Raw genomic sequence first — 19,346 nt, forward strand, 5'->3', positions numbered from 1 at the left:
TAATGAGGGAAGGAGACAATGACCTCTTTCTTCCTGGATGCAAAACCCTTAGTAATGAGATGTGCCACATAGGACTTTCTGACCACAGTGGCAACTTGGTGGTCAAAAGAGAGGTTGCTGTCAACCTGTGTTCCCAGATCTCTTATAATGCCTTCTGTGTTCAATGGACTACCATCAATGTGGTAATTCAAGGGAACCGGGTTTTTCCCAAAGGGGATAAAGATACATTTTTTGGCATTGCCTTTAAGGCCATGGTTCTGACACCAGTCGTTGGCCTCATTGAGGCCTTTCTGTAGGATGTCAATATCACTTGGGGAGTTAATAATAGCTCCCAACTTGCAATCATCTGCGAACTTTGTCAGCCAGAGTCCCTTCGTGTTGGCCTGGACTTCAGAGAAGTAGATACCAAACAGGAGAGGACCCAGGACTGAACCCTGTGGGACTCCACTTGTGACTGGTCTGCAGTCCGACTTGGAGTCAGCTACTTTCACACTGTGGGTTCTATCTGCAAGCCAGTTTGCAACCCACCTAGTGATATAGGGGTTGATGCCTAGCTTAGTAAATTTTTCTATGATTCCTGAGTGGGGAATGGTATCAAAGGCCTTGGTCAGATCAAGGTAGGCTGTATGAACCACCTTACTTTCATCCACAGCTCTGATGACTGACTCAAAGAAATCAACCATGTTGAGCAGGCATGATCTACCCTTCACAAAACTAAACTGTGAAGGATCCAGAGTTTGGAGATTCCCTATATCCTTGTTTATTAGGTCCATGATGATGCATTCCATAGCTTTGCATATCAGACTCGTCAGGCTAATGGGGCGATAGTTCCCGGGGTCAGTAGTCGCTCCTCCTTTGTGGAGAGGGATGCCATTCGGTAAGGTCAAAGCCTGAGTTGAGGCTGTGATTGACCAGGGAACACAGGTGAGGTGCCAGTTCCCTCTGTAGTTCATGCAGAACACAGCCAGGGATACTGTCAGGTCCCATAAAAGCTGTATTCTTGGCCTTGGACAGTGCTGCTTTAACCTGTGCAGCAATAATACTGGGTGACTGGCAATCTACTGGTATTGTGATTGGTCCTTTGGGGGGGGGGGGTAAAGTTAGCACTGAATCTCTCCGCCAGTATATTTAAAATATCTGTTGGTTCAGTATAGGAGGTACCATTGTGCAGTAGCTCTGGGCAAATCTGGGTATTGCCATGGAGATTCTTTACATAACTATAGAAGGCCTTGTGGTTGTCTTTACTATCTGCTGCAATTCTGTTTTCATAGCTAGCTTTAGACGATTTGATGAGGGATCTCAACCCTTTGTTGAGGTTGATAAGGGAGTTTATCCAGTCTTGGGACTTCACCTTATTCTGCATCAGTTTCCTCTTTCTGTTGTAGAGTTTGTTTATGGCAGGGGACCACCAGATTGGCTTCCTTTTTTTTGAGGAGAGCATCTTAGTTCTATTGGGTATGGCGAGTTCCATGCATTTGTGTATGTGTTCGTACAGTGCATTGGTGTATGATTTGGCGGTCATGCAACTATTCTCCATTTGCATGGGTGTCGTGAAGTTAGCCACCTCTGTTTTTAGGAGCCCAAAGTTAGCTTTGGAGAAGTTTTTCATGGTGGTTACCTTTGTTGTGGGGGTACGAGGGATGTGGATTTCCAAGGTTATTAGCTTGTGATCGGATCTAACCAGGGAGGATTTGACTACTGGTCTAGAGCAATGGTCATGCATGTTAGTAATGATGAGGTCAAGGATGCTGCTACCTCAAGTAGGGTTAAGAACAAGCTGGTCCAGGGCATTGGAATTAATGAATTCCAGAAAGCGTTGGGCAAGTGTATTGGTAAATGAGTAGTTTTCCCAGTTAATGGAGGGGTAGTTGAAGTCGCCCAGTATGAGTGTTAGGGTGGACCCTAATATTCTCCAGGGTGCTTAGGAATGTGGAGTGTGAATCTTGGGACATAGTTGGGGACCTATAGCAGGCTACGACCTGAATCACTGTCTTACCCAGTGTTAGCTGCACCTGAAGTATCTCAGATGCGTTATGTTTGGCTACCAGTCTGGAGGTGTGCGCATCCTTTATGAATATGGAAACACCACTGCCTTTGGATCTTTGGTCCAAGTTCTGGGGCCGAAAAGTGTGGAATGAGTTGTAGCCTGGTAGTGCAGGGGTGCTTTTTACTGCCTTGAACCAGGTCTCTGTTACAGCACAAATGTCGATGTTCTCCATTTTAAGGAGTACTTCGAGCATGTGCATTTTGAGATTTAGACTTCCAGCGCTGAACAGCTAGATCCTCAAACTGCATTTGTTTGTAGCTGTTACAGTGGTAATTAGTTCTTTGGAACACCACCTAAAAAAGGCACTATAGGGGTGGCAGGAGCTTATGCCAGTATCTGGAAGCCCAGGGGTGACAGATGTAGGCCATCTCTGGCAAAGCATCGAGGTCTGTCAATCATGTCATCCCAGGCAGACAGATACTAGATCCCCATAGAATGACACAAGCAACATAGCCAATTGTTGAAATAAATCATTTTCTACTTGTAATGTGGTATCATTCTGGGTAATGGTAGGATGCTGCTCAGGGCTAGGGTCATACCCGCCTGGGCTACATAATCAGAGAGCTCCTCCATGTCTCCTTTCATGTAATCCAGGGAGGTACATCTCAGGTCATTCACACCCACATGTACACTGAGTCATATTTTTACCTGTTGTTGAGGGAGCTGAGTGCGTGCGTTATGTGGTGGATCCTGGTTCCTGACAGGCAGCTGGCTGTTCCTTTCTCCTTATTCAACCTAGTGAGTGGGACATCAGTGTGCCTCACTATCGAGTCACCTATGACTAGTGTGTTGGGCATGCTGCTTTGCCTCAGGGGCTTTGGTTGAGTGGCACACTGTTTTGGAGAGTTGTGTGTCTCGTGATTAGTGTTGTGTTGTGGTGGTTAAGTGACACACTGTTTCGGAGAGTTGTGTGTCTCGTGATTAGTGTTGTGTTGTGGTGGTTGAGTGCATTTCTGCCTTGGAGGTCTCTGCTGTTTGGTTAGATTTTTATTGAGAGCCTCCGCGAAGGTGGGTGCGTGGTTTATGTTTTTATGTGAAGGCAATGCTGGTGTATGTTCTGGTGGGTATGTGTTCCATATGGTGTGGTGCAAGTGTTGACCTTCTCCTCCTGACTAGTTATTCTGGTGTTGGCTGGAGAGTGAGTGGCTTCCAATTTAGATATATAAGTGCATCTCTCACAAGTCTGAGTGTTGGAGGTAAGAAGAGAGGGTTGTCAGTGTACATGAGGCAGTTGCTACACTGCCTCAGGATGCCCAAGTTCACCAGGTTAATAGGAGAAAGCAAAGGGAACTGACCTTTACACATGCTTGGAGGGGTGGGCATTAATAAGTACTGGAGCTGTTTCCTTGTAGAACGTTTAGTGCTGGTAGCACTTTTGTGTGCTACAATAATTGGTACAATAAGTCTGGTAAAGTGCTAAACTAACAAGCTACTAAAAGTGCAGGAGAGGAGAGAACTAACAGATCTAAGGGAAAAATTGAAGAGCAGACTTTGGCACTGCTCAGAAGCTTACAAACAGTCCTGGATACAGCAAATCTGTATCTGGACTAGATTAGTTACAGGAAAGGTGGGAAACAAGTGCAGATGTGGGCTTTTAAACCAGAAAGTTGAAAGAGATGAAAAAACTGTCCAAATGGTCAAACTACGATTTCTGGGCCAAAAACCACTTCTCTTGTGGTAGATAGGCTACCTAGTCATTACCACTCCCACTGATAAGCTAGCATGCTTCCCCTCCAACACAGAAAGGCTTGGGGGGAGGGCTCAGAAGCTTACCAACAGTCCTAGGTACAGCAAGTCTGCATCCGGACTAGACTAGTTACAGGAAAGGCAGGAAACAAGCTTAGAATATATATATATATATATATATATATATATATATATTTACTGTCCCAACAAAGAGAAACCCATCTTGTAGTGGCCACTACTTTGACTAGTCAGTTTTCAACTGTTATAAATCTACATTCTCATAAGTTGTCTTCAGCAATTTCTATGAGTCCCTTTGCCAACTAGTAAAATGGTATGTTGTAGGAAACTCATAAGAGAAGTAGCCACACTACAGGCAGAGAAAATAAACTTGACAGTGCATCACAAGTCATAGCTGTGGTAAAATAACTTATTTTATTTCTAGGAGAAAGATTAACACCTTTCACTCACCTGGCATGCATTTCCCATAGTTTTGTTCCCATTCTCCAGTCCCACACACAGACCAGACCCTCAGTACCTCCACTGACAACTTTCCAGTCATCCATCTGGACACAGGAAACCAAAAGGTGATGAGAGTGGAGAGAGTTTACAGATTTACTTGTCCTCAGGTCATATACTCTAACCCTGAAAAAAGACAGACAATGGTAATATAAGACTTCTTCTGCAAAAGAAAACAAAAGTCATGTTTATGTACATTCATGAAGTTGCAAAACAGTAACATTAAAACAACATATATTTACAGATGACAGAATTCAGCAGGATCATTTTCCTTCTCTGTGTAACCACTGGAGACTGACAGATCTTCAGCAACCTCTCACCTTTCCACCTCTCAAACTGCCATAACAGCAATCCCTGAAGAAACGATAAAATAAACAACTGTAGCACTAACACAATGAATCCTAAAAGCTTCTCTTCTAAAACTGTGGTATTTCTGTGAGGGGTAACTCAACCACATCCTCATCATCCCAACATGGTGAGCTGTGCCCCCACATACTTGATAAGTACATACACAACCTCCAAGGTCACTGAAACTGGAATAGGGGGAAACACAAAGAGATACTGCAACCTCTAAAATAGTACATCATTCTTAGGATTTTAACTGTAGTCCTTGGAAATTTTACAGGTACTCTACCCAAACCACAGTAAAGAAGTGCCATTACAAAAGATATGCCATACAGAAGTTCCTGTAGCATTTGGCTGAATTAAGCCAGGAAGTACCAAGACTTTAAAGAACTCTGTAGCTACTGCTGGAAGACAGCCTATCCTAATGTGTTATTGCTGATGCTTTTCAGACAGATCCAGGACAGAACATCACAATGTTGAACACTGGATCCCACAACATCAATAACTGGATAACAATGAAGCAGTAAACAGTAGCTGTTTACTTACCATATCGCTGGATCCTTCTATCCTTGTCCATCCAATATGACTTGTGGGTTCCTGAACTGCTTGCTGGATCAAGTCACTAAAACTAGTGCTATAATCTCAAGCTCCTTTAAATTTTCCCTCTCATCATGCATCACACCGTGAAACTTCCCCAGATCAAGTCTACAGACCAAAGGTACAGAAAACACTACTGTAGACCACCAAAGAAGATAGGCCCACCAGGTCCTTCAGAACTTGATAAAGGAAGGGGAATGGGGGGAGGTATGTCATATTAGACAGACAAGGATGAAAGGATCCAGTATTACAGTAAATAACTACCATTTAACCTATACATAGTGTTCATTTGATCTGACTTTTGGCTCAGAATCCTCAGCTATTTATTGCCTGATTGGTATCAAGACAGAAGACTTTTAAGGATAGAGGCCACAAAGAAGGCTCTAGATATAGAAATCTTATCCAACTTATAATATTTAGCAAGGATATACAAGGAAGCCCATGTAGCAGCTGCACAAATCTTATCCACAACAGAGTTCCTGAAAAAGGCCTCCAACCTTGTAGAATGAGCCTTTGGTCCATGGGGCAAGGGACAACTGATGAATGCATAAACAAATGTTATGCAATCAGAAATCCATCCAGACAAGATTATCTTGGAAATGTTTGAACCCAGTCTATTATGAGCAAAGGGCATAAACAGCTGAAAGTGCTTTCTAAAGATCTTGGTTCCATGAAAACAGAAGCACAATTATCTGTGTGTATCTAAACGCCGTTGTTACAGTGATTTGGAAGGAACCCTGGCAGATGGGTGGGTTGAGTCAAGCTGACTTCAGATGTCAACTTGGGGAGGGAGAGAGAGGAAGGATTAATGCATAAGGAGACTGTCTTGATGATAAAACAAATAAGGTGGAGAAAACAGTACTGCATGTAACACAGGTATCCTCTGGGCTGGGGTTATAGCCACAAGAAATAAGGTCTTCCTAGACAGGAATTTTAAGAAAGTAGTAGACGTTGGCTCATATGGGGGCTTTGTAAAGGGCTCTGACACAAAAATGAGGTCCCATTGAAAGGATGGTTCTCTGACTGAAGAGTGAAGTAGAAAAATACCCTTAACTTATTCTCTCCAGTACAGCTCTTTTGAATGTGTATCTTTAACTTCCTGTGGGTGTGGCTTGAGCCTTTATCACCTTACGTTCAAACAAATATTAATATCTCTGGAACATAAGTGTTACTAGAAAACTGTAAATGGGGTACTATTCCGAAAAAAATAATCTTTATAGTGGTGGCATTCATTCAGTCCGATGCTTTAAACTGGATTTTACAAGCCACAATAAAGGCAGTGAATATTAATTTTGTAATGTTGTATAAACAGCTTATGATATTGCCTAACTATTCAAGCAAGACACATACTGCCAGTTGGATTTTCTTCCTATAGCTGTAAGCTTTCAAATGAGGCTAAGCAGTTCTGTCTGTGTCATTTGAATGCTGAAATATTTAGTGAAATATGAAAATTATTACAACCCAAATAAAAAGTATAAAATAATATTCATGATCACTTTAGCTGCATTAGACAGAGGTCAAAAATCAATACAATTGTGTTTGCTATCATGTATGCTTTAAGATGAAATCTTCTGATACCTTAGGTGATGACATGAGGCAGTGCCATCTGTGCCAGGAAAAGTAGGGCAGTACATGTTTAACATATGCCAGCTTGTGTTAAAATGTATTTGTAAAGTTACTTTTGTTAAAAGTGCATCAACAGTTGGTCCTTCTGGACAGAAAAGAGATATACATGTATGTCAGACAGTAGTATTATAACTGATTAAATGTATATGTTTTAACAGAGAATTCTGGAAGGGAAGAGGTTAATATCAGTCCAGACAATTTTGAAAAATAGGTTGAAAATTAAATGGGTTGGTTTAGGCCATAAAGATTTTATCTTATGGGTCTGATTACAGCCAGAGACAAAAATGTCTGGGAAAACCAGGACTAGGAATCTTACTCTATTGTCCTTAGGGGTAAACTAATTGCTACTCTGGAAGGGTGGATGTTTTTGAAATTGTTTTTATAGCTTTTAGATGATGCAACACATCTTAGCAAAACTCTGGGTGTGTACTGTATCAGAGTGAGGTGACCAGAGGTGATGTCATTCTATAACCAGCACTGACATGACCTTTTACATATTACTGAGAGTTATTCTGGAACTCTCGCAGCAGCAGCATTTTATTTTTCGAAACCTCACAAGTCAGATCTCTCACTCACAAAACCTCACACCTCATCTTGCTTTGCTGTAGTAAGCAACTCAACACAATTCATCTTGCCTTGCTTTGTAATTAACCAGGGGATAGTAATTCTTTAGATCAGTCAGGAAAATACAGTGAGATTAGCTAAAGTACTGTTTTTTCTGTATCTGTGTGACTCTATCCATGTTATTTGTGATTGAAACTCTGGTGTTTATTGTAACTAGATATTCAGTAATCTCATGTTTTCCATTTCATTATTTATTATTAAATATTTCTGTACCTTTCATTGTGACTGGTCTTTTAGAGAATACTTTTAACATCTTAAGAGTACTTGTGCTTATTTTATTGACACTGTCACTACTCCTTGCGGCACTGGTCAAACTCTACCATTTGTATTAGTATTAATTTTACTCAGTATAATTGAATACCCTTGTAAGAGCCTTAGAGCAGCTGACTAGTGGCAGCGTAATTACCTTACAGTATATAGTCTGGGCAGAGGGGGCACAGTTGGTAAATCTGTGACAGCCTTTCCCAGGTGTGTGTGTGTGTGTATGAAAATCAAATCTTAAAGAGTGTGTGTATCAGCTACTTGGAACAAGGATACAAAGCTCCAAAGTGAGAGAGAGAGTCCAGCCCCAGGTCTGTAGGGTGCTCCCTATGTGCTCTTAAGGGAAAATGTGCTTGGTGCAGACAGCTGCATCTGAAAATACTGTGTGAATCCAGTTTTGCTCTTAGTGGCTGTCCTTCACTGGTGTCAGTGGTGAGGACTGAGGCTCCTTGATTAGTGGCCTGGAGTAGGGACAGTCACTCCTTGTATGTAGCTTGGTTATGGAATTATTAATGCAAATATGAACAATCAATATTTGACACCTAGAGGCATCAGTAGGAGTTAACTGCAGAAATGCCTGGAGGCATGCTCAGCTATAATGAAAGGGTTGACAAGATCTATAAGAGGCCAATGAACTGGAGTAGAAGTCATAGTGGGCTTCAGAAAATGGAACTAGTTTGACCTTGATAGTTTTATAGCTATACTTTGAGAAAAAGAGCTGTGAAAGGAAGAGAAGTACTTGAGGAATAGATGCTTTGAAAGAATGTCGTCCCTGTGCAGTTGCCCAAGCTGCAAAATATATTCATTTGCTCCTGTAAGCTCTATGGGTAAACTCCTTCTGGGTGGTAGAAAGAATGTGTACTATCTCCTCACACAGTGAAGAATATGTGGCCATTATTGGAAGTAGAGAAACCATGCAGTTATTTTGAGATTGAGGGCAAAAGGGTAAGGCAATCCAGAGGGATGAGAAAATAGATCCTCTCTGGGATCTAATCATCAGGTGAAGCTTCCTGATATGATGCTTGAGTACACAGAAACAGATTTGCCTGGGCCAGGATAGAGCAATGAGGATCACCCTTAGCTTTGCATTGGATTGCTTTCTGTATGAACCTGCACATAAGAGGAGCTTAATGAAGCCTGGTTGTCCACTGTCCAACAAGAAAATCTATCAGTAACTGCCCCTTTGGGAGAAATTAGGGTGAAGTCATTACTGGTGTTGGTTGGAAGGGTAAAGAGATTGTAGCAACGAAAACCTCAGTGGCAAAATATTTGATTTAACACTTGTATATTGAGAGACCACTCATGATGGAAAAGAATGAACCTGTTGAGTGCATTGGCGATACAGCTGGCCCTCCTGGGAATATGTGTGTTGCTGTCAAGAAAAGATGTGAAGCTTCTTGGCACAGCAGATATGATGTGTTTCCAGCCTTTTAGTTGATGTATCAAATTACTGTATGTTGTCTGTTTGTATGGAAATCATCCACTGAAGTTAAGAAGTCCTGCAGTTCCTGCAGATTTAGAAGGACTGCCCTCATCTCCAAGGCACTGACATGAAAATTGGCCTCTTGTTCTGACAATGATGTACCTTGGCCATTCTCTCATAATAATGTGCTCCCCACCTCAAGGAAGAGGTATCTGCGGTCACTATGGCTAACAGAGGGGGCAATAGGAAAGGCCTCTCATGCGATAACACTGAGGAGATCAACCAACAAAGAAATTGAACTTCAGCAAAGATTGGTGATTCCAATGGGTGACAATAGTGAGTCCTCCATTTGTGAACACTCTGCCCTGAGTAACCACTGTAGAGTCTCATATAGAACCGAGCTAAAAGAGCCACAAGAATAGAAGGGGCCATGAGGCCTAGAGCTCTTAAAACAAGAATTGCTGAAGGAGTGAAAAACTGCAGCAAATTCCAAACTGCAACCCTTAAAAGACTGGAATCTTTCCAGACAGAGAAATATGGCGTAGGACCTGGTGTCCAGATGGCATCCAAAAACTGTATGGATTGTACTGGCTGTAGTTGTAACTTCTCATAGTTGGCTGAAATTCCCACAGAAAGGAACAGCTGAAACAAGGAGTCCTTGACCATGACAAGTGATTTCCTCAATGTGGCGGTGAGGAGCTAGTTGTCTAGGTGTAGGAATACTCTGATTCCAAGTAACCTCAGGTTCGCTTTGCCACAGCCATTCACTTGGTGAACATACTGGGGGGCTATGCTCAGACTGTAGGGCACGGCGTTGAACTAAAAGTGACTAGCCCCCATACAGAAGCATAAAAACCTTCTGGAGGCTCCTTCTGTTTTGATGTGGAGTTAAGTGCCTAGAGGTTGACTAAGCACATCCTATCATTTTTCTGCAGGAAAGGAAAATTGCTTGCTCTGTGACCATCCCAAAGTGGATCTTTTTGACATACTATATGAGTTTGCTTAGATTCAATATTGGCCTGAGGGCCTTTTTTTTAAACAAAAAGAACCTGAAATAATAACTTGACCACTGCCTGGTCTGATAGGACCTCTTTCATGTCTTGCGTTTGACAAAGAGGTAAGCTCTCTCTTGTATGGCAGTATGTCTGGAAGCAGACATTTGATAATGGGAAAAGTATGGGGGGAACAAAGACATGTAGTAGCCTCTGGATATTATTCCTCTGACCCAAGATTCTCATGTGATGGCCACCCATGTGGACAGGTAGAGGGATAAATGATAATTAATTGCCTCCATAGAGGAGCAATCAGGCAGCCCTTCAGGGATGGTTAGGCTGCCTATTGGTACAGACCTCAATGATCTCTGTGTCTGCATCCCTTAAAGAGGCTGCCACAGTTGCCCCTGTTGGGGTGGAGTTAAAACAGTTGATCTTGAGATTTTCTAAACCATATCAACTTGGACCCCCATTTAGTTCCTGCTTTAAGATCACTGCAGGGTCTCAGACTTAGCCCTTATGGCAGACAGCATTTTCCCATCTTGTTCATATCTCTGCATTCTCTGTTTGACTGAAAAGCCTAGGTGTGTGTAAAGGATGCTTTAAAACTGTCTGAAAAATCACTGAGATGAAGGTAGGCATGTGTCCTCATCATGATGCCTTTGCCCAATGCTCTCACTGCTCCATCATCTTCGGTATGCAAGAGCCATATGGAAAAATTAATAATATTAAACATACAGCCCAGGGAAGCCTGTAGCTGTTTTCTAGAGTCAGGAGTGTGTGGTCTTTTCAGACAACCTAAGGCCTGCTGTGCCAAATCTCTCTGAAATCAGTTTATGTGTGTGGTATAGTTCAAAGCCCACAAAACAAAGGTACCTGAACCATACACTCACTTCCCCATTCTGTCCACTGCTCTAGACTCCATGTTTGGTGGATGGACATTGGCTGTACCTTTCATTATCTCTTTTTTGGTTGTAGCTGCCATGACAATGGAATTCACTAAAAGATTCCTGGACCAAAATGGCCTGGCCTTCATGACACAGTCTTAGAAGAGTCAGGCTCCTGTCATTCCCTCCTGGCAACCATGTCAATCAGGTAGTACACTGGAATGATCACTAGAGACCTAGATGGGGCTGAACTATATGCCTCAAAAATGACCTGGTTGTCCTGAGATGGCAGGGCTGTGAGCATATTTCTGCTGTGGTGCATGAGTTCCAAGATCTCACTGAAGTTGAAGTCCTCTGTAGGAGGCTGCAGGGATTCCACTCAAACAGCATCCAAAAAGACAGACTTCTCTGAGGAGTCAATGTGCCTTCTCTTGCACATCCTCTTCTTTGGACCACAGCTGGTAGGGAATCTGAATCATTAGAGGACTGGTTCTGCATCTGAGCAGTTTGTTTGAGGGCATTGGTTTGGCTCTGACCCTGGGATATATCAGAGACAGTCAAGACAGAGATGGAAGGGTGTCCAAAGGAGGGGTCAACACTGGTGCAGATTGTGCCACCATTCTAGGAGGAGAAACTATGATCCGCCTCATAATCTACAAGGCTGATTCCATGTCTGCCTTATTTCTGAGGAGCCTCCATCGAGAGCCACTGTTGTTCCCCTATATAGAAGAGATAGGCAATCTCAACACAGGTTCCCTGAACCCATTACAGCAGACTAATCTGAGGAGGGGGATCACTACCACAACCTCAAAGGCTGATGACACCAGCACTGAAAATGGCATGGTATGCCACGGGTCTGAATATGGTACCAAAATGTCAACATTAAAGCATCAATCCTGACAGCCACTTGAATCTAAAGACATCAAAGTCGAGTGACTCAGACTGGAAGGCTTCAGAGCTGAAAGCAAGGATGCACCTGGTGCTGTAGACACCAGATGCAGGTGGGGGGGTCAGACCCAATGCTGCTGAATCCATAGGCTGTGCCAGGGAAGAAGCAAATAAGGGGGACGAGGAACCAGTCCATTACACTTTTTGATTGGAGGGGAGGCAAGAACACCCATATAAATCTGTGTCTTGAAGAAAGCCCTAATCATACGATACGGTTCCAAATCATAGGCACTCCTGAATGACCTGATGAATGACCGAGACTGTTGTCAAGAAGGTAATCTTAAGAGTTGCCAATCAGCAGATATGCTTCAAATCATGCATTGAGGCAACTTACCTTCTATAGCAATTAACTCTGAGGAAGATGCAGCCAATTTTGGAGATGTCAACAGAGCTGAACAGCCAGTCGGCTCTGACCTTTTACCATTAGATGATCAGGCATTGGGTATATCTCCCAACTTTCTTTTCTTGGGATTGGGTTCCCTCTTTTGCCTCCAGACCAGTCTTTTTCCCTTGCCTAAACCGTCTATATCCATTTTGTGTTTGTCTGCCTCTGCATCCTGTGGTAGGAAGCCCTTTATGACTAACTTGTTCTGCCTATCTAAGGAATGTTGACCAAATGCCTTGCAAATGGACGAATGAGCTGTAAGGTTTTCTACACCCAAACAATGTACTGCTAGTGTAAATCCTGAGGAAGGATTTTGTAATCGCACTGAAGGCATTCTTGAATTTCTTCTCCTTACCTTTGTTAGCCTCAATCACTGGCAAAAGATTTCAGCAGAAAAAAAGAATAACTATACAAAAAAATATGTTGACACAAATACGGAGAAAAAGCTAATCTAAAATAAACTTCCTAGTCTATTATTAAATGTTTTTTTTACCAAAAGCTGGTAGGTGTAATGCCCATACACTGATGACAGGATAAACAGACAAATTATAGTTAAAAGGAGCTCAAAGTTAAAGAACTAAGGACAGATCTATGAAACATAACAAAAGGCAATTGAACAAAGAAGATATATTACCAAATCCAAAAGTTATAAAAGAGATGGAGCACTTAGCTTTGGAGGGCATCGTGACTACATTTGAATGCTAAGGCCACAAATGAGATCTGAGGAAGTTTCACAACCTGATGGATTATTAGGAGGGAAAAATTTAAAGGAGCAAAAAACTAGAGCATTAGTTTTCCTAGCTAAAATGCAACAAGTAGCTCGAGGACCCAAAGTCACACTGAAAGGAAAAGATAAATAGGATCAACAATGTTAACTAAAAAGGGAGAAATGAAGACTATCCTTAAGCCCCTTACTTAAATATATTAACAGTTGTGCAACTGTAGAGAAATTGCGAATACAATTGGGAAAATAAATATTCTGCTAGCCATCTGCAGAATTGCATCAGGGAATTCCAAGCCCAAAATGTCAAAAACTACAACAAAGATGCAACTTTCATATCCCCCTTCCCTGAAAACACAATGCACCCAGAAATAGAAACAAGGATACCTCAAACACAAAAATAATTCTTAAAACAGTGACACACTGTGCAGTTTAATGTTTCCATCTGATGTTTAGACTTGAAAATACAAAATTCAAACAATAATGGTAGAAAATCCAGTTGTTAAGTACTTCAATAAAAGTCATAATGGTTACCCATTGGGGTTACATCTTCTTGTCATACACCAGATGAGGGCTAAAATGAAGAAAAATTTACATTGCAGAGAAGCATGGAATTCTTAAATAAATTGCAATTTTCCTAAGGGACTTGATAATAAATGCTTCATCTGGGAACATAACTCCCTAGAAAGTATATGTCTTGAATGATTTTCCATCAAAATAGTGAAGGAAGCATTACTAAAAGGGTGTGTCCGAGAAGTTTCACAACACCAAACTGCAATAATATGAAATCATAATAATGAAAGTAAAGCTTGGTTTGTTGTTATGATTTTGGTACTGTGAATGGAGGATGTATTGTGTAATGTATTGTGAGGATTTTCCTTACTGTAGCACAATCTCAGAGTTAATATATATAATTTGCAGGGGGTGTGGGAGCTGCAGAGAGTTTGCCCCCTTGCTAAAATGTCAAAGGACATACGGACTTTCGAAACTGGAAGTTTAGTATGTCAACTGTCAATTGTCGTGTTTCTGATGTTCAACAATTAGGCTAGATGTTGTTTTTGTTTTTGACATTTCAGTTTGGTCTTTTGCTTAAAAACTGTGTTGCCTTTGATATTTTGATGGTAAACCATCTTGAACTTAAACGCTTATTTGTAAACTATTGGTTATTTAATTATAATTTGAGGTAAGGTAATTAAAACCCATTAAGAAAAGATTTTTATGACTTTTGGAATGGAGCTGGCTTAGGCATAATTGAATTCTCAACATGCCCCTGCAGGCAACCATAAAAATAATAAAATAAGGGCACAGTTTGTCCTAAAAGAGAAAAATTGGTTTCTAGCAGGTAGTTAATGTACAAAGAGATGGAAGAAAGAAAACTATTTCTGAAAATTAGCAAAAAGGTGATTTTGTTGTTGTAACATCCTTTCACCACATGTACTGTTGCCTGAAGCTGTTACTAGAAGAAACAGAAAAAAGGGAAAATAAATGGAAATGATAAATGAAAAGATCAATATAATGAATATCATGAAATTGTGTGGAACTTTGATTATATTAAATCAAATGACAAATATTTATAAAGCATAAAAAAGCTTTTAGCAGGCATGAAAGGAACCAGAACTGAGCTGAAGAAATTCCAGCAACCATGAGATGAGTAATGAACACAAATGGATGTTGTGTAAGAAGTAAATAAATGAGAATTTTAACTGTCCTCAAAGTCAGATCCAGAAGAGAGAATCCAATATTTTTGAACATTCCTGAAGGAAAAGAATGGAAGGACTGTCTGGTGTTTATGAAAAGCAAAAAACAGTTAAGTATATGGCTAAAGCTGCAAGAATCAGAAATTCCCCTGGATCGATCACAGAGAGTGTACATTCTCCCATGGCAGAATGAAGATCCCATGACCTACAATAATATCAAAAATATGAGTTAAAAGAAGTACTACTGCCAAAATTATGGAAGAAGAGGAAGACTTTGCAAATGGATGCAAGAGAAAGACTTTTCTCCAAATACAAGAGCCAGAAGTAGATTTATTCCACTTTTCAGGCAGTGCAGGACAGCAAGACTCAGATTTAATCTGTTACATCCAAAAATGTTGAAATTATTTTCCCCTTTTGGAATAAAGACTTTAATGACTCCAGAATAAGCCTTATTTATCAGCAATACAGATTTTTCTTTCAGGAATGGCATCAGACTGATCTACAGGATTCAATGAATAAGTCTGAAAAAAGGAGGGAAAGAAAACCTTTAAAATGGTGACAGATTCTCACTAAATCAGTTTCCAGTGTTTAGAGGAAGGGTGGATGGAAAGCATAGGGAGACGGTGAAACTGACCAATAACATAAAGAATTTAAAAATTCCTGTAAAACAGCAGCTGGCAGACTTACGTGAGGAAAAAGTTATTGTATGGACTAACAGCATGTGTACTAACTGCTATCAAGGTACTAAAATGTTGAATGTTGCTCTGTTAAGGGACTAAACTGCTTCATATAGAACTAAAAGCAGGGAAATTACTTTTAACTGTCAAAAAAGATGTAAAAGACATAAACAGCACCTGGAACTAAGGATTTGCATCAACACCCTCTGCTGACAGCTTGATTGAAATGGACATACAAAGACAATGTAGCAATTCTCTCATGTATACAGACATTATGTTATTGGAGGCAAAGCTCTTACATGAAGCCATGAAAAATAACATGATAACATGCATGTTGTCAGTAGAACACAACACCACACTAAACCAATTTCACACAGCACAAACCAAACACAAAGATGCTGAGCCTCTTAAAACTAACTTACCTAAACCTCGAAAGCCTTCTAAATTAACCCAAGAAACAAGTACCCGCAGCAGCTTCATAAACACACAACAGATGCAGCTCCTACCATGAAACATACAAATAAGAGTCACAAAGACTTAATTTAAAAGCCCATAAGGCAAACCTCCACACATTCCAATATCCTAGTCATAAGGTACTCTATAGTAAGACATACCAATGCAACACTCGCCAGACAGGGTCATGGTCAGTTTCCTATCAGGTGCCAGGATTTTCCACATCATGCATGCACTTAAGTCCTTCTACCAAAAGTATACATGTGGCGCAGTCATAGTGCACGTGGGTATAAATGACTTGAGATGTACGTCCCTGGAATCTATGAAGAGAGGCATAATGGAGCTCTCGGAATATGTCTGAAGCAGGTATGAAACTTCCATTAAGTGGCATTTTACCATCACCAAGAATTATGCTGCAATATAAATAAAATATTATAGACTTCAACAATTGGCTTAGCTTCTGCAGTCATCTTAGGTGGTATAGTATATCTCAGCCTGGGAGGAGATGGTCCTAACTTCTTTGCCATGGATAGCTAGCACCTACCCCCCCCCAAGAATTTTGTATATTGGTTAAATCCTTGTGTACTCCCATATTGCTTTTTTTAGGCAATGTCAATCTTCTAAAGCTTCCAACACTAAAAAATAGAAGACAATCAGCATAAACATACTGCTACTCAATGGTAAAAGCCTTAACAAAAAACTTCACTCCCTAAACGCACTCCTTACACTGGAAACATCAATATATGCATCACAGAGACCTGATTAAAGACCAGTGAGAGCACTCCATCAGTGCAGTATAATGCTTACCACACGTTCCCTCTGCATTAGACAAAGGCAGTAAAGGTGGTAATGTTTCCAATCACCTCCAGACTTATTACACATGGTAACAGCTTGGAACTCCACCGCATCCAGCTTACTACTAATACAACTCTTTCTCATACACAGCTAACTATAGGACCCCTCTATGCTCCCTGAGCCTACCTAACTAGAATGGAGTCCCTATGCACTAGACAAGGTAAGAGCCTGGAACTCCTCTATGTCCAACTTACTAATAACAAAACCCCTTCTCATACAATAGCTAACTACAGGACCCCCTCTATGTCCCCTACAGCCCATACCTCCAACAACAATCTCCTAGGAGATTTCATCTCCTCCTCACTTGACTGGGATACTTTGACATCATCAAACATGTATGCAAAGAAATGTCTGGAATTCATTAATACAAACTCTCTGGACCCAGATAGTCTGCACCTCAACAAAGGGCGATAAAATCCTGGACTTGGTCCTTACCAATATTGCACAGCTTTGCTCCCCACAAGTTGTAACTTATAGGTTCATAGGTTCATACTAGGCTATCTGCCCTAGGGCATTTATAAGCCTAGCCAGAATGTGTTTGGCTTTCGCCACCCATTTTAAATTTATTTTGCTATGCCCTTTCTCGAGGTTAGTATACTGTGCCTCTGTCTAACAGTGACACAGAAGTGATACCCGGGGTAAACCTACGATCTCCCATCCACTCATCAAGATTCCTCTTGAAGAGAGTCAATGAGGGACTCTGCCTAACCTGGACTGGGATTTTATTCCAGAGTGAAGGGAGCCTCTGGGTTATGAATCTGTCCCTCCAGCATGTCCTATTTATTTCAGTGCTGAGGTTCAAGTCTCGAGCGCGTAGCTCGATGGGATTTGGATTTTCTGAGGTGCAGCATGTCCATTAATTCCGGGTTGGACATGGCTTTATACGACAGGCACAGATCACCTCTGAACAGGCGGTATGCCACTGAGTACAGCTGGAGTTTCTTTAACCGGGCAGCATATGGCATCTGTTTGAGCCCTTTGATCCTCTTGGTGAGGTACTTTTGGGGTCTTTCCAGTTGCTGCAGGTGTCTGGTAAGGTACATCCCAAAAAGGGCATTGTACTCAATTATGGGCCTCATGAGGGATGAGTAAAGAGGCAAGATGACCTCCCCTGATCTAGATGTGAATCCCTTCATGATTAGGTGGGCTATATAAAATGTTTTTCTAACCACTTTGGCCACGTGGTTGTCAAATGAGAGATTGCTATCAACTTGGGTCCTCAGGTCCCTAATTACTTCTTCTGTACTTAATGGATTACCACCTATGTGGTAATTTATGGGCACTTTGTTTTTGCCAAAGGGGATGACTATACACTTTTTGGCATTTAGCTTGAGGCCATGGCTTTGGCACCAGTTGTCTGTTTCTATGAGGCCCTTTTGGAGGATGCTTGTGTCGGCTGGATAGTCGATTATGGCGCCCAGTTTGCAGACATCTGCAAACTTGCTCAGCCACAGTCCTCCTATGTAGGCCTGTACCTCCGAGAAATATATACCGAACAAGAGCGGTCCCAGGACTGAGCCTTGTGGGACACCACTTGTAACTGGTTTGGAGTCTGACATGGCTCCAGCAATTCTAACCATGTGGGTTCTGTCCTTGAGCCAGTTTGCAATCCATCTAGTGACATAGGGGTTTATATTTAAGCTGGTGAGCTTATCTATAATGCCCGAGTGGGGTATTGTATCGAAGGCTTTTGCGAGGTCCAGGTAGGCTGTGTGGACCACCTTCCCCTCGTCAATGGCCTTGGTGACTGTTTCAAAGAAATCAACCAGGTTTAAGAGGCAGGATCTGCCCTTAACAAAGCCGAACTGGGTAGGATCCAGTGTCTGTAGGTCCCCAATATCTTTATTTATGAGGTCCATGATGATCCTTTCCATAGCTTTGCAGACCAAGCTAGTCAGGCTTATGGGGCGATAGTTTCCAGGATCCGTTGAGGCACCACCTTTATGGAGAGGGACCACTGTTGCTGTACGCCATTCTTTGGGCACATATCCTGTAGTAAGGCTGAGATTGAACAGTAGTTTTGTGTTTGGGTTTAGCTCTTCTTGGAGTTCATGTAGGACGCAGCGGGCACACCGTCTGGTCCCATTGATGCTGTGTTTTTTGCTTTGGAGAGGGCGGCTCTTACCTGAGCATCTGAAATGTCAGGGGGGCAGCACTCTGCTGGGATAAGATATATGCCCTTTTGGTGGGGGGGGGGGAGTTTGCGCTGAACCTGTCAGCTAGGATGTTGGCAATGTCTTTGGGTTCGGTGTATTTTTGTCATTTTGGACTAATTCTGAGCATATCTGGGAATTACCACCCAGGTTCCTAACATAACTAAAGAAAGCCTTGTGATTATCCTTAGTGTCCTGTGCAATTTTTCTCTCGAAGCTGGCCTTAGACAATTTTATGAGTGCCCGTAGTTTTTTGCTAATACTGATCAGTGATGCCTTCCCTTTTTGGGATTTTGCTCTGTCATTTAGTAGCTTCCTCCTTCTATTGTATAGTTTGTTTATGGCTGGGGTCCACCAGACAGGACATCTGCCTTTGGAGGATTGGGTCTTGGTTTTATTTGGGATCGCATGATCCATGCATTCCTGAAGGTGTTCATAGAATGCGTTTATAAA

At 41.7% G+C, this 19,346-nt stretch overlaps 1 protein-coding gene across 2 annotated transcripts in view; it reads right to left on the minus strand.

The window, feature by feature from the left end:
• FBXW8 (F-box and WD repeat domain containing 8) overlaps positions 1 to 19,346 on the minus strand; it is a 1,953,337-nt gene that overhangs the window by 133,608 nt on the left and 1,800,383 nt on the right. For both annotated transcript variants that reach the window (XM_044068251.1, XM_044068250.1), the window contains one exon: positions 4,202 to 4,375. In XM_044068251.1, the coding sequence (XP_043924186.1) occupies positions 4,202 to 4,375 (174 nt within the window). The remainder of the gene's footprint in view (positions 1 to 4,201; positions 4,376 to 19,346) is intronic.

Source organism: Protopterus annectens, chromosome 4.part0, assembly GCF_019279795.1.
Source record: "Protopterus annectens isolate FY-2018-M chromosome 4.part0, PAN1.0, whole genome shotgun sequence".
NCBI lineage: Eukaryota > Metazoa > Chordata > Ceratodontiformes > Protopteridae > Protopterus > Protopterus annectens.